The 14786-nt window shown below is 45.8% G+C and overlaps 1 gene segment (V, D, J or C); it reads right to left on the reverse strand.

Moving 5' to 3' along the window:
* Positions 1-3426: 3426 nt before the first annotated feature.
* Positions 3427-3910, reverse strand: LOC117797798. The segment is given in 2 exon segments: positions 3427-3755; positions 3865-3910. Coding segments are annotated over 2 exon segments (375 nt in total).
* Between the last annotated feature and the right edge of the window lie 10876 nt (positions 3911-14786).

Raw genomic sequence — 14786 nt, forward strand, 5'->3', positions numbered from 1 at the left:
GTATATATGGACCACAGCTTCTTAATCCAGTCATCTGTTGAAGGGCATCTCTGCTCCTTCCATGATTTACCTATTGTGGACATTGCTGCTATGAACATTGTGGTGCATATGGCCCTTATCTTCACTACGTCTGTATCTTTGGGGTAAACACCCCGTAGTGCAATGGCTGGATCAGAGGGTAGCTCAATTTTTAACTTTTTAAGGGACCTCCACACTGTTTTCCAGAGTGGCTGTACCAANTTTCCAGAGTGGCTGTACCAAATTGCATTCCCACCAACAATGTAGGAGGGATCCCCTTTCTCCACATCCTCTCCAACAATTGTTGTTTCTTGCCTTGTCTATTTTTGCCATTCTAACTGGTGTAAGGTGGCATCTCAGTGTGATTTTGATTTGAATTTCCCTGATGGCTAATGATTTTGAACATTTTTTATGTGTCTGTTAGCCATTTGTATGTCTTCATAGGGAAAGTGTTCATATCTTCTGCCCATTTTTTTTATTTGTTTATTTGTTTCCTGTGTATTGAGTTTGAGAAGTTCTTTGTAGATCTTGGATACCAGTGTTTTATCTGTAGTGTCATTTGCAAATATATTCTCCCATCAGGACCACACTCTTGATTACTGTAGCTTTGTAAGTAAGTTTCAGTGAGTTTTGAAGTCTGGATTGTGAGTGCTGCTAATTAGTTCTTCTTCTGTATTGTTTGCTGTTCTGAATCCCTGCAATTCCACTAAAATTGTAGGACCCTCTTTGAGTGCGCAAAACAGGCATTTGGGGAGTTGATACAGATGTAATGTAATCTGTCAGTTGCTATGGAAAGTATATATTTCCAGACTATTTAGTTCTTTATTTTTTGCTAAGTTAAGTTTTTTAAAAAATTGCTAAGCACAAGTTACTCTACTTATGTCATATTATGGAGAAATCATAACAATAAATACAGGTTTGTTAGTAAATCTGGTTTGTGCTTTATTGAATTATGGGGTTATGTTTCTAAAACCTTTGACATGCATTCATTAATTTGCTAATCTGTAGAATACTGGCATAACAAACGGCTCACAATTGCTTACTAATCTGTTTCCAAGAGGAAATAAAGTTTCTAATAGTTAAGAATTCTATTAAATATAAATTAGACTACTAGAAATAATAAGTAACACAATTCTGGGTGCCAAGAAAGTAAGGCACGTGGTTTTTTGGGGACCAAAAAAATGACGAATGTGAATACCTATTTTTTTTAGGAAAAAGAAATATAAATTTGCCCGAAAATGATGCTGGTTTTGTGATGAAAGTAAATTTACCTCAAAATCTAATTGTTTAAAAGAAAGTTGTAAGCTTTTGGAAAAGAAATCTGGAAAGGAAATATATGTGTGATAAAGACTGGTTAAAATTAAGATAGGGGCGCCTGGGTGGCACAGCGGTTGGGCGTCTGCCTTTGGCTCAGGGCGTGATCCCGGCGTTGTGGGATCGAGCCCCACATCAGGCTCTTCCGCTATGAGCCTGCTTCTTCCTCTCCCACTCCCCCTGCTTGTGTTCCCTCTCTCGCTGGCTGTCTCTATCTCTGTCAAATAAATAAATAAAATCTTTAAAAAAAAAATTAAGATAAATTTAAGTAAATGAATCAGTAGTCATATCAATATATATGGAGGCAAAATTGAAAATGTTTTCTATTTGTTAAAAGGATAAACTTTTCTTAAACTATTATTCTGCATTTTAAAAAAGTTTGTAATCAATTTTAAAGTTATTAGCCTAGACAGAAGTGCTCTGTTTTGCTAAAATATTTCCTATGTGTATCACGACCTTGATTTATATTAAAACTTTGATTTTTTAAAAAGATTTATTTATTTATTTGAGGGAGAGGGAAGAAAGAAAGAGAAAGTGTACGGGCAAGAGTGGCAGAGGGAGAGAGAGAGAGAATCTCAGTCAGAATCCACACTGAGGGAGGCCTGGGTGGCTCAGTACTTAAGCCTCTCCCTCAGCTCAGGTCATGATCCCAGGGTCCTGGGATTGAGTCTTGCATCAGGCTTCCTGCTCATGATTCTTCCTCTCCCACTGCCCCTGCTTGTGTTCTCTCTCTCACTGTCTCTCTCTCTCTCTGTCAAATAAGTAAATACAATATTTTAAAAAAAATAATCCACACTGAGAATGGAGCCTGATGACCATGAGATCTGAGCTGAGCTGAAACCAGGTTCTTAACCAACTGCCCCACACAGATGCCCCCAAAACTAAAATTTAATATTAATATTGATAATAATCATTATAATTATATATAATATAATATATAATAATTATATTAATAAAATAATTAATATTAATATGTAAAACAACTCTACATTTTGCTTACAACTATGTAATTTTGTGCATTTGCCTTCAATATATGTTTGTGTCATGTTTCACAGGAATAACTACATTTCCTTGTCAATTGCATTGTAACCCCAACTGTAGCTATGGCCTCTTTTATGTCTTCTCACGTACAGTTACCATCTTACTCCGATGCTACTGCAAATTTATTTTAACTTAAAGGATATTGATGGGGAGGACTTTTTCTTAAGATTTTATTTATTTATTGGACAGAGAAAGAGACACAGCAAGAGAGGGAACACCAGCAGGGGGAGAGGGAGAGGGAGAAGCAGGCTTCTCGCTGAGCAGGGAAACTGATGTGGGGCTTGATCCGAGGACCCTAGAATCATGACCTGAGCTGAAGGCAGACGCTTAATGACCGAGCCACCCAGGCACCCCAATGGGCAGGACTTTTGACAAATCTTACTTTCTGATACCTTCAAGACAGTCAAACTAAGGGAAAAATTTTGAGAACTAATAGAAAAACTGGATTCAAACAGAGCAAAACCAGTAACATGAAACAAAGTACAGAGGCAGATGATTATAATGTTTGACTTTTTGTCTGAAACATTGCTGACTTTTCAAAATGTTCTTTTCTTCATATTTAAGGAAACATCTCCTATGCTAACTGATGTATAAAAACTTGATGAAAGGCACCTTTGTGAACAAATTAAGTTATTTATCTTTTCTCCCGTCCTGATCCCTCCAGAAGTCAGAAATTGTTAATGAGTATTCTCATATTTTTATGGCCATTAATTATTAGCATTAGTACAATAAGAATCTGTTTTCCTTGTAACAGCATATCATTGAAATCATTGGTTATATTATCAATACTTTGATTGGAAGGTAATATTTGAAAGAGATATGCATATGCATAATCTCAGATATGACCAGGCAGATTTAAGGAACTAACACTGACTTTAGTGAACTAAGGCAGCCTCTTGGAAACATCAGCCTGCTATCACTTGTTTCCAGAGTTTCCAGCAGCTCTACCTGGTGAGTCAAGCAGGTTACTTCCGGGAGAACCCGGGTGGCTCAGTCCATTAAGCGTCTGCCTTCAGCTCAGGTCAAGAGCACTGTGTGAGCACTCCCTTCAGCTCAGGACTGGAGCACTGTGTGAGCACTGGGACTGCTATCATAGGACTGACAGTAATAATCTGCCTCGTCCTCAGCTTGGAGCCCAGTGATGGTCAGGGTGGCTGAGCTGCCAGACTTGGAGCCAGAGAATCGATCTGGGATCCCCGACGGTCGGTTGTTATTACTATAGATGACAGTTCTGGGGGCGGTTCCTGGGAGCTGTTGGTGCCAGCTCACATAATATCCACCCCCGATGTTGGAGCTGCTTCCATTGCAGGAGATGGTGACCGTCTAGCCCAGGGCCCCAGACACAGAGGGCGGCTGAGTCAACACAGCCTGGGCCCAGGACCCTGCAAGGGGGAGAGACACAGAGACAGTGATGCTGGGGTCTGCAGACAAGAGGAGGAAGCAAAACCCACATGACATCCTAGGGCTCCTTCTATCCCTGCATCAAGTCACCTGTGCAGTGAGCAAGGAAGGTGAGAAGGACGAGGGACCAGGCCATGGTGGAGGCATTCCTGGTCCTAACATCTGTGCTCCACAGCTGAGCAGAGCCTCCTCTAATCTCCCCCTTCCCCTCTTAGTCCTCTCAGAGAGGGAGGACCCATCCATGCAAATGACACCCCAGCTCTCTGACCCCTTCCTGCCCTTGGTCATGTCCCTCTGCCTCAGAATGTCAGGGTGATGGGCAGGGGAGGGGTTGCGTGGGGTGAGGGGTGGGGGGGGTCAGAGCTGCAAGCCCAGAGCAGAGGGCACAGGTGTCAGGTCCCAGCTCTAATCCCCCCTGACTCCTCAGAAATGGGACACGAGTGCCCCCTGTTGTCCAAACTCAGGGAAACTATTATGTGACTGGTAACCAGGGCCCATCAGACCCATCTAGAACCCCACCTGCTCAACTGTTTTGTCCACTGTTCCCTGCATTAGGGCCTGACCAGGTGTTCCTATATGTCACCTCCCATTACTTGTGGGTTCACTATATGCTCAACTAAGAGTCTGCAGAGTGAATCTGTCTGTGGTTCTGTTGTCTTTTCCTGGGGCAGGAGTGCACTGTGTGTCTTATACAAACTCCTCTTAGAGACCAGGATCAAGTCCAGAGCAGAGACAGGTCCCCACGGACACATGGTCCCTTCTTTGCGGGATGCTGGAACTTTCCTCTTATGTGACTTCTCCCTGATTTCCAGGCTCTCCTTCCTCTCAGATTCCCTCAGCACTGAGGTGATGGGAGCTCTTCACTCAATGTTCTGAGTAGAAGCCGTCATGTTCATTCCTAGAGGGTTACACACTGAACATCTTTGTCACCTGTCACTCTTTCCACCTGCTTGAAACAACAGTCCTCCACACACTGGGGTCGTGATTCCCTCCCAGGATCTGTCCTCCCAGCACAGACACAAGTCTGCAGGAGCCCTGCCACATAAGGCTGTGTGTGGCACTGACATCAAAGCACAAGGACAAACCTGCAGGAAGTTCTAGGAGAGAAGGACTGACAGGAGCAGATGCTGTGACAGGGACCCAGTGACAGAGTTTCTGTGTCAGTCACCACTGAGCCAACCTCGTATTTATAAAGAATGTCTGTTATTTTATACGTAATTCCATTCAGTAAATTGATTGAATGGAACAGGAATGCCTTCTGTTCTCAGGAGAATAGGGGCTTATATACTGTTTTCTAAAATCACATATTTGTACCTTGCACCTGGTCTCCCAGGTGAGAAAGGTCAACGTGGTGTCCAGGAAAACCGTTGAGGTGCCTGTTCCTATGAACTCAGAACCTTCCTACTGACATTACCAAACACAGACAGAGCATCCAGGACAGAGGGATTTGGGATCAGACCACTTTCTGGGGAGAGCACAGCTCTAGCCCCACCACCTGTGTCCAGCATGGTCAGGATGGAACAATTATTCATTCAGCCACCCAAGACTACAGGAAGGAATTTTACTACAGAAGTCTAACTCGACCCAGACTTTTCTGTCAAATAACCCACATGTGAGTGGAGGAGAGGTGGAGGTAATTGGGACAGTGTCCCTGAGCTCACAGGCCCTGTAGCCCTGGGCTGGGACAGAAGAGTTTCCCTCAGAGTGCAGCCTGGCTGGAGGTGTCCATGGGGTGACTGAGGGAGTGACAGTCAAGCCCTGAGAACCCAGGGAGCATGTGACTCACTTCCTCTAAGGTTTGAGCTCTGTGGGAATCAGCCCTGAGGCTGCGGTCCCAGAATCAATGTGCTGATCAGCCTGAGGCCCTGAGTGGAGCCCAGAAATGGTCAGGGGCAGAGCTGCCCACAGGGACAGAGACTCCCCCGGGGACACCTGAGCACCAGCCTCATCCCAGGAGAGCAGGTGTTTAGAGCCCATCCTGGCTGCCCTGGTGACAAGACCCCAGTAACTGTAGTTGTCCCCAGTGTTACCTGTTGAAGAGGATTCTACCATCCGGATATTATGATGCTGAGGGCTACTGGGTGAGCACAGGTTGACCCTGACTCTGGAAGAACAGGGAAGCCTGGAAATTGCAGAATCCCAGACAAACTATTCACTCAGAGGAAGGAGAGTGTGTGTGTGTGTGTGTGTGTGTGTGTGTGTGTGAACAAAAAGAAGCTACATGACCCCTGTCCCTCTTATGACTGTGTAACACCCTGAGACATGTTTCTGCTTGGTGATTCTCTTTATAACATCCAGGGTCCTGATCTTGCATTTAGAGGTAAATATGTCAAGTATTTGTACTGGAAAAAGACCTATTTATGCCAGGAGGATTCATGTGAGAGCAAACCTATGAATAATTCACTGAATGGAGTCCAGGTCTTGTTGAGTGAGAAGAAATTTACCAAATTGGTTTTTTAATCTCTGCAGACAGAAGACATACAGCTGTGGGGTTTTAAGGTGTCGGGAAGCAGAGGGTGGGGGGGAGCTTGCAGCCCCCTCCTTCCTGCCCCCACTGTGAGACCCACAGTCCCTCATGTCCCCAGTGTCTACCAGAGTGAGTACAAGTTATTGCTGATGCTTTGGGCCTGTGTGAAAAAACACTACAGTCTAGGAGGTAAAGTATCATAGAAAAATACTTTTATTTTGAATCTACAATCCAGGGTAATTTTAGGAATGAGAATCTGAAGCAAAAGAGAAATAATCACATATCTTAAAATATGCAGGCACTCTATTGTCTGTGGATTCCTCCAACACTCCCCATGGGTGGAGCATCAGTTAATTCTGAAGTTTGCAAAAATCAATAGATCCCATGTGCAAATACCTAAAGGAAGATGAGTACATCATTTTCAGGAAATGTAAGAACTTTATTTTCACATTAGAGAAAATGACTGGGGCAGGTCTGGGGGCACAATTGATTGAGTGACTCTTGGTTTGGCTCTGCTCCTAATCTCAGGGCCCTGGGGGACACCTGGGTGGCTCAGGCAGTTAAGCATCAGCCTTCAGCTCAGGTCATGATCTCAGGGTCCTGAGCTCTAGCCCCCCACAGGGCACTGAGTGCAGAGTATGCTTAGGACTCTCCCTCCCTCTCACTCTGCCTCTCCCTGCTGTGCTCTCTCTCCCTCTCCCTCTCTCTCTCTCGCAAATCTATAAAGTGCCTGACTGGGAGTGTTGGGAACAGAAAACACGGAGCTGGGGTGAGAGCAGGAAGGTGAATGTGAGTGGTTGCAGGCAGCTGTGTGCTCTCCTCATTCTCCGGCCTAGTCTCCAGGGAAACTCCAGCACCATCCTCTCCAGTGTTCTCTGAAATCCTGACATGGAGCTGGAGTGCAGCCCTGAAGAGGCAGAGGGAGAAACTGAAGCCTGAGGGACAGGGGAGCAGAGCAGAGAAGAGGAGGAGGGAGTGGAGGTGTTGTCAGGGAGCGTCTGTGGATCTGGTCCAAGTGCATGTGTAGCTGGTTCAGAGAGAGGAGAGTGTCTGTGACCAGGGTTAGTGTCCATACATCAGCTGCAGATGCATCAGCAGTGACACGAGGTCACACTTCATGGAATAAAAGGGCGAAACTGATGTGTGGGTGAGTGTTTGCTGGGCCGTATTTTCACTGTGGAAACCGTGGTGATTCCTGTTCATCGTCTCCAGATTGAGGGTGATGGGCAGCTGGGCTCTGATATCTCCTCTGTCTGCGTCTTCCTGTGATGCCCCCCCATTTTGTCTCACGTTATGTGCCTTACAGGAGTGTCTCTCTTTCCCTGATGAATGACAGATCATCGTGCAGAAGCGACCACCTCACTGTGTCTGTCTGTACAGTGTCTTCCTGGACAGAGTCTCAGAAACAAGATTCTTGTGTCCAGAGGTTTCTGACCCACTTCTTCCTCATCTGAGACCCTGTGAGGAACGGGAGCTGCTCCCCCCGCCATGAGCTGTAGCCCAGAAACAGTCACCTTCTCCTCAGGCTGCAGCCCAGAAATGAGCAGAAGCCCTAGATTCACCGAGGTATCCTGGGATCCGGAGAAGTGGCTGGGGACCCCTGAGTCCTGGTGCTTATGTGAGTCTGAGGAGCAGTCCAGGAGATACCGGGGACGGCTCCCTGGCCGCTGCTTGAACCAGTAAATGTAGGAGCCGCCAACACGGAAGCCACTGCTCAGGGTGCAGATTAGAGACTGACTGTTGTTCGCAGACATGCAGAGGGGAGCACAGCTGGGTCACCACACTCCGGGACAGGGAGCCTGCAGAAAGAGACACTCATGGGATATTGGAACGGGTCAAAATAAATCTTGTCTAGACTCTGAACCATGGGGGTGATGCAGTCTGGTCCCTGAGGCCTGTTGTGCAGCGAGAGAGGAGCATGAGGAGGACAGGAGTCCAGACAATTGTGACACAGACCCTGGTCCACACAGGGGGCTGGGCTGCCTCAGGCCTCATTTTCCCCTCCAGCCTCTGCCCCAGGAGGGGCTGTCCATGCAAATGAGGCCCATCCAGTGACGGCCCAGTCCCTCCCTGAGCCCTGGTGCTGGAGTTCAGCTCACACCCCACACTGAGGAGGATGCAGGTGTTTCGGCCCTGGGGAAAGCCCTGGGAGGAAGCACCTGCTGAGACCAGACACAGGTCCCCTGGGGAGACTCTGCCAGGCCAGAGGGGACACAGCTGCTGAGTCCCATCTGGGAGTAGTGAACCAGGCCCCCAGGCCCAGGCTCCTTTGAATGGTTCTCATTAATGAACTGCTTGCTGAGCAGGAGGCGGTCTCATCGCGCCCCCTGCTGGTCAAATGTACACATGTCAGTCACCATGGCCCAAAGCCCTGAGAGTCGAGCTGGTGTCTGCACCTCACTAGGTCTGATTTCCAGATAGTATGATTTTTTAGGTCTGCTGATGATATTGTTGAGTCTCTCTCTCAGATCGAGTCCTGGTCTATGAGAATGTAAACACGTACATATATTATCTGAAAATTAATAAGAGGAAAATCTCTTTTGCATGGAGATCAGAGACCAGTAGGGGGAGCTCTCAAGACCACAGCTCCTCAAATGCAGACCCAGCAGGAGAAGACAGACCTTGCAAGTCTGCACTATGTTAGCTTCTCCCTTACTGCCTCAGGAAGAGAAAGACTTCCCCCTTCCCAGGCAACAGCCCAGCCAAAGAGAAATTGTCACAGCTCAACCAATGACAAGACAAGCCGTTTTACGGAGAATTCCCCTTTCTTCCCTTAGATTTTTGTCCTTCACAGCCCTTCCACACTCACCCTTTGCTCTATAAAAGAGCTTCCTTATCCTTTGTTCTCTGGACTTGCCAGTGGTTTTCCCATACCTTACCTGCCCTGGATTTCCATTTTCGACTTTTCTTGAGTATAACCCATTATCACTGGGAAAATAAAAGGAACGATTGTGTTTAATGCTCAGAAAAACAACAGAAGTAGCCAGTGACCCCCACAGGAGATTCCAGATAAACCTGAAAGACCCATATGTGCCACACCTGATGTGACACACCAGGGAAGAGTGGATCTGTTTTGTTTGTTTGCGTGTTTGAATGTCCTAAGACAGTTCTTTTGGATATCAGTATACACTGGACACTTTCTAGGATCTAAAGATTCTCAGTGATATGTTAAAAAATCACAGGTAAAAATTCACAAGATATGAAATAGTCATAACATCTTAGTTTCCCTTGGATTTGGTAATACAGGAATATTAATAACTTCTACAGGCAAAACATTTACGAGTGTAAAACATGAGATTTTTCTTTATAACTTTAGGTTTATCTAAGTAAAGTGGGTGTTTTGTGCATAACTCTGTCATATACTTCTTATGGGATTTTTTCCCAGGTTTTACTATGGGCAAATAATCAAATAATGGAATACTACCATACATATGATCAATTCAAATATGATAAAATAATAAAATAATATTAATTTCATGCCTTAATTCCAGGTTGGTCATTTTCTGTTTGCTAGCAAGATCAGTATTCATTTTAAAGTCCTACTGTAGAGAGGACTTCAGACCAGAGCAGAAACTCGCATTTGCTCAGAGTCCCATGCATATGGACTTGCATGAACTCAGCAAATGTTCCCAGACTCGTTGTTGGATCTTTTGTAAAAAATGCAGAATCTTCAGGAAAGAGTCGAAGATCCTTAGTAAATAATGTAGTAAATAAACCCCTGGTTCCCTCAGGCACTCTCTCCTCGTCATTCAGACAGAACCTTCACAGAGAGCGCCAATGGCTTACAANTCAGCCAATGGCTTACAATCCTTCGGTTGTTCCTAATTTCTTTTGCATAAACTGTAACACATTAGCCCCACTGAGATGTTCTTTCATGTTGTGGCCACACCCAACTGCAGAGGGACCTACAGCTCAGGTCCTTGTCCTCTGTGCCCTCGCTTCATCACTCCACTGTCCTTGAACCCATTGAACTGCAAAGCTTCCCATGGCCTCCACACCAACTTCTCTGTCGGGAGCAGGTGGGCTTTATCCCCCGATGACAGTGGGGGCACACATGTTGACACATTTGACTTTAGCTTCATAGGTTTCACACACATTGTGACTGGTAGGAACACACAATTAATTATGTCTTGTGGACATATTTGATGTTGCACAAAATCATACAGAATGAAACCCTGCACCCATCCTCCTACCACAGCCATCATCAACTCTAGTGAGATTTTGATTTGAACAAGGCCTAAGCAGCACCTAAGGTCTCAATCCTACTTTGCTTTCTTCATCCGCTTCTCCTTGGCAAAACCTTGTCTTCTGTGAACACAGAACCCACACACCAGACACTCCAGCATCATGAGTTTTCCTGCCAGTACCTTTTGGGATTTGGGGTTGAGGAGTTGATATTGGACTTTCCTGGACCAGAGTTGATTTTGAGCTCAGTATCTAATATCTTTTGACAACTGATCATCTCACAATCTCTTGGTCAAGTGAGCTTTAAAAGGAATTCAACTAAACCATATTCTTCAGTTTCTTTGCAAATACATGTGTCTCCTTTCTTAGCATTTACTCCACCATCTATCTGCTCCCTGTGCTTTCTTTACTCCAGGCTAGAGAACATCATGTCCTTCTCTGTATGTACATTTAATTACCCAACCTTAAAGAAGGAAAAAATCATACCTAGATGTCATCATTCTAAGTGGGATAAGCCAGTCCCTGAAGGGCAAATCCTACCTGTTTCCACTCATATGAAGATTCTAAACAGTGAAACTCACAGAGGCAGAGAATAGAGGGGTGGTTTTCAAGGTTGGGGGATAGGAAATGGGAAATAGTTGCTCAGGGAATATAAAGTTTCAGTTTTTCAGGGTAAATAAGCTGCAGAGATTTGTGACAGAACATAGCCTCTCTAGCTGATAAAACAATATTGTGTCTTTTAAAATATGTTGAGGAAATTGATCACATGTCATGTGGTGAGGGAGAGATGAGCACTAGTCATGAGGTAGGGAGTCTGTTTTGGGTGATGAGGTGAAAACAATAGTTGGTTTCATAACATATTAATTTATTGATTTGACTTTTTTTCAAAATGTATCAAGCATATGCAAAATTATTTGGAAATAGGAAAGATAGGGTCAATACTTGGCAATAGAAAGTGAGGGCTGTCCATGAGTACTTGTTGCAAATCAACAAAGGGAGTAGATGGGGCACTGACAGGGAAGTGGAGTCACTGGTGGAGAATGAGTGGAGTTAGAGGAACTGGAGAAACCACATCAACAAGGAGCAGCTGGAAGAGAATCAAACCTACCGGAGAAGGTGAGGGATTTCCACTGCCATCTGTCACTCTAATTGTTTATGTATTATCACAATTGACTTCTTTCTACTTCTGCTTTGATGTCAAGGCAACAAGGCAGGAGGCAGAGGGGGAGAAATAGCACCTCCTCCTATTTGAGTGAAGATGGGCAGGAGAATATTGTTGAACGTGAAAGGAACTGTACATTTCTCTCTGCCTTTCCCTGCTGATATCCTCATTCCCTTAGACTCCGCTGTCCCTCCTCACTGACCTAACATCATGGGTCATCGTCATCATCATCATCACTGTAATCCATTCTTTATAACTCCACGAGGGTTAGTCCCAGTCACCTCAGTAAACAACCCACCCATCCAATCTGCCATGTTGCTTCCTCACCACTTGAACCGCCAGTTGCCTGTGGCTACAGGTGCACATGGTCATGCTGACTGCTCCCCTGTAAGTGTGACACCCCCTCTGTGGTGTCCCTAGTTGAGACACTCTGTGGTACTTCCTTTCCCATATCCCTCTCTGTAATGCAAGTTTATGTCTTTCCTTTCTGGTACATATGGCCAAGTTTCCCACAGTTTGCTTGAAGTTAGAAAGTATCTTCCATCCATGCTCTAAATAGGGAAATAGAAGCTAGAAGATAGGACTCGGTTGGACCAAGCTACTCGTTGTGTGAAAGTCTCTCCTGGCACTTCAACATCTCCCGCATCTCTGACAAACTCCACCTAGCCAAGTCCTCAGGAACTTGGGGCTTGAAGCTGTGGGCCAGAGAGCACATTCTGCAGGGGCTGAGGCTGGCGAGGCGGTGGGCAGTCATCTTCCTCGGCAGCCCCTGCTGCCAGCTCCGGATCTGCTGCTGGTGTGGATTCCAAGGTACGAGTGGGATTTCCCATTTTCCCAGAAGAACAGGTCTTCTTCAGGCCGAATTGAGCTTTATTGAAACACCTGAAACAAATACAGATGGCGGAGGAGTAGGGGACCCCTTTTTCAACCAGCCCCTGAGTCGAGATGGATAGGTACCGGACCAGCCTGAACATCCATGGAATCAGCCTGAGACGCAGGAAGATACATCTGGATCTCTACAAATGAACATCTCCAGTGCTGAGTATTGAGGTATGAGGCAGGGAGCCATGAAACCACTCACAGATATCGGAAGATAAATGGAAGGGGCAGGTAGCTGCTGTGTTAGGCCGCTGGGAAGTGGTATCCACTTGCATAGGGGAGTGGGTGGACTCGTGGATGGCACCTGTGAGACAGCGGACTGACACCGTGAGTTGGAAGAGTGTGCCACCAGACATCTCATGGAACTCTGGAATTCCGTTGTGTTCACTGGATCCAGACTGAGACCATGAGCTCCGGGAGTGCACGTGGGGCGGTTGGCGGCTGGCGGCTGGAAGCGTTAGAAACACAAAGGACAGAGATGCGCTGGCCCTAGAAGTGAGGTCTGGGACACCGGGTGTGGGGCGCACATCCCGGGACGCTGCAGGGTTGAGCAACACCAACAGTAACAGAGTTAAAGTGGCCAGAACATCAGTGAGAATGGGCTGCAATCCCTCTGTTCTGTGACAAAGGATGAGATTCGGCCGCTGTTGCTCTGACTCCAGAAGAGGCACAGCAGAACGCCAGGGAAAGCCGCCAGAGAACAAAAGACTGGAAATACTGGCTCAGAGCATGCCCATCCCATCCCCCCTTGCAGGGGACACGGAGACTCTACCCAAACAGGGTTGCCTGAGTATCCGCATGGCAGGCCCCTCCCCCAGAAGGCAGGCTGAAAAATCAAGAAGCCCACAACCCGGGGCACCCGGATGGTGCATTCATTGAACACCTGTCTTTGACTTAGGGCGTGATCCCAGCATTCCGGAAAGGAGTCCCTCATCGGGCTCCTCTGCAGGGAGCCTGCTTCTTCCTCATGCACTCCCCTGCTTGTGTTCCTTGTCATGCTGGTTGGCTCTCTGCCACATAAATAAATAAATAAAATCTTTAAAGAAGAAGCCCACATTCCTAAGATTCCTATAAAACAAGGGGGCATGGCCCGGGTCCCAGTAAATAATTTGGGCACTGGGCAACCAGGCAACCTCTCCTCATCAGAATGACAAGAAGGAGAACCCCCCCCACCACAGCGAAGAAAAGACAGTGAGTCTGTGGCCTCTGCCACAGAAATAATGGATATGGACATAACCAAATTATCAGAAATGGAATTCAGAGTAACAATAGAAAAATGATGAGTAGACTTGAAAAAAGTATTAACAAAAATGTTACTGAGAATATAGAATCCCTACGGACAGAAATGAGAGCGAATCTGACAGAAATTGAAAATTCAAGAGCCAATGCAGGCAAAACTAGAGGCTCTGATAGCCAGGGTCACCGAAGCAGAGGAACGTATTAGTGAATTGGAGGATGGGTTAGTAGAGGAAAAAACGAAAATAGAAGCTGGACTTAGAAAAATCCACGCCAAAGTATGTAGGTTATGGGAGATTACTGACTCAATGAAAAGATCCAATGTCAGAATCATCGGCATCCCCGAGGGGGTGGAGAAAAACAGAGATCTAGAAGAGATATATGAACATATTGTAGCTGAAAACTTCCCTAATCTAACGAGGGAAACAAACATTCATGTCCAAGCGCAGAGAGGACCCCTCCCAATCTCAACCATGACAAACCTACGCCACGTCACGTCATAGTGCAATTTGCAAGTATTAGATCCAAGGATACAGTATTGAAAGCGGCCAGGGCAAAGAAATTTTTCACGACCCAAGGGAAAGGTATCAGAATTACGATATACCTGTCTACACAGACCTGGAATGAGAGAAAGGTTTGGAGGGGGGGCATTTTTAAAGCTCTTTCAGAGAAAAACATGCAGCCAAGGATCCTTTATCCATGAAGGCTGTCATTCAGAATTGATGGAGAAATAAAGATGTTCCAGAATCACCAGGCATTAACCAATTTCATAACCACGAAACCAGCCCTACAGGAGATATTAAGGGGGTTCTATAAAGGTAAAAACACCCCAAGAGTGATACAGAGCAGAAAAACACAACCGATACAAAGTCTTTACTGGCAATATGGGATCATTAAAATTCTCTCTCTCAGTTCTCAGTGACAATGTGAATGGTTTAAACACTCCCATAAAATGCCACTGGGTTCCAGATTGGATAAAAAGACATGACCCATCCATTTGCTGTGTACAAGAGACCCATTTTGAACCCAAAGATGCTTTCAGACTGAGAGTAAAGGGATGGAGTACCATCTTTCATGCAAATG

The sequence above is a fragment of the Ailuropoda melanoleuca genome, unplaced genomic scaffold (assembly GCF_002007445.2).
Source record: "Ailuropoda melanoleuca isolate Jingjing unplaced genomic scaffold, ASM200744v2 unplaced-scaffold1412, whole genome shotgun sequence".
NCBI classification, from domain to species: Eukaryota; Metazoa; Chordata; class Mammalia; order Carnivora; family Ursidae; genus Ailuropoda; species Ailuropoda melanoleuca.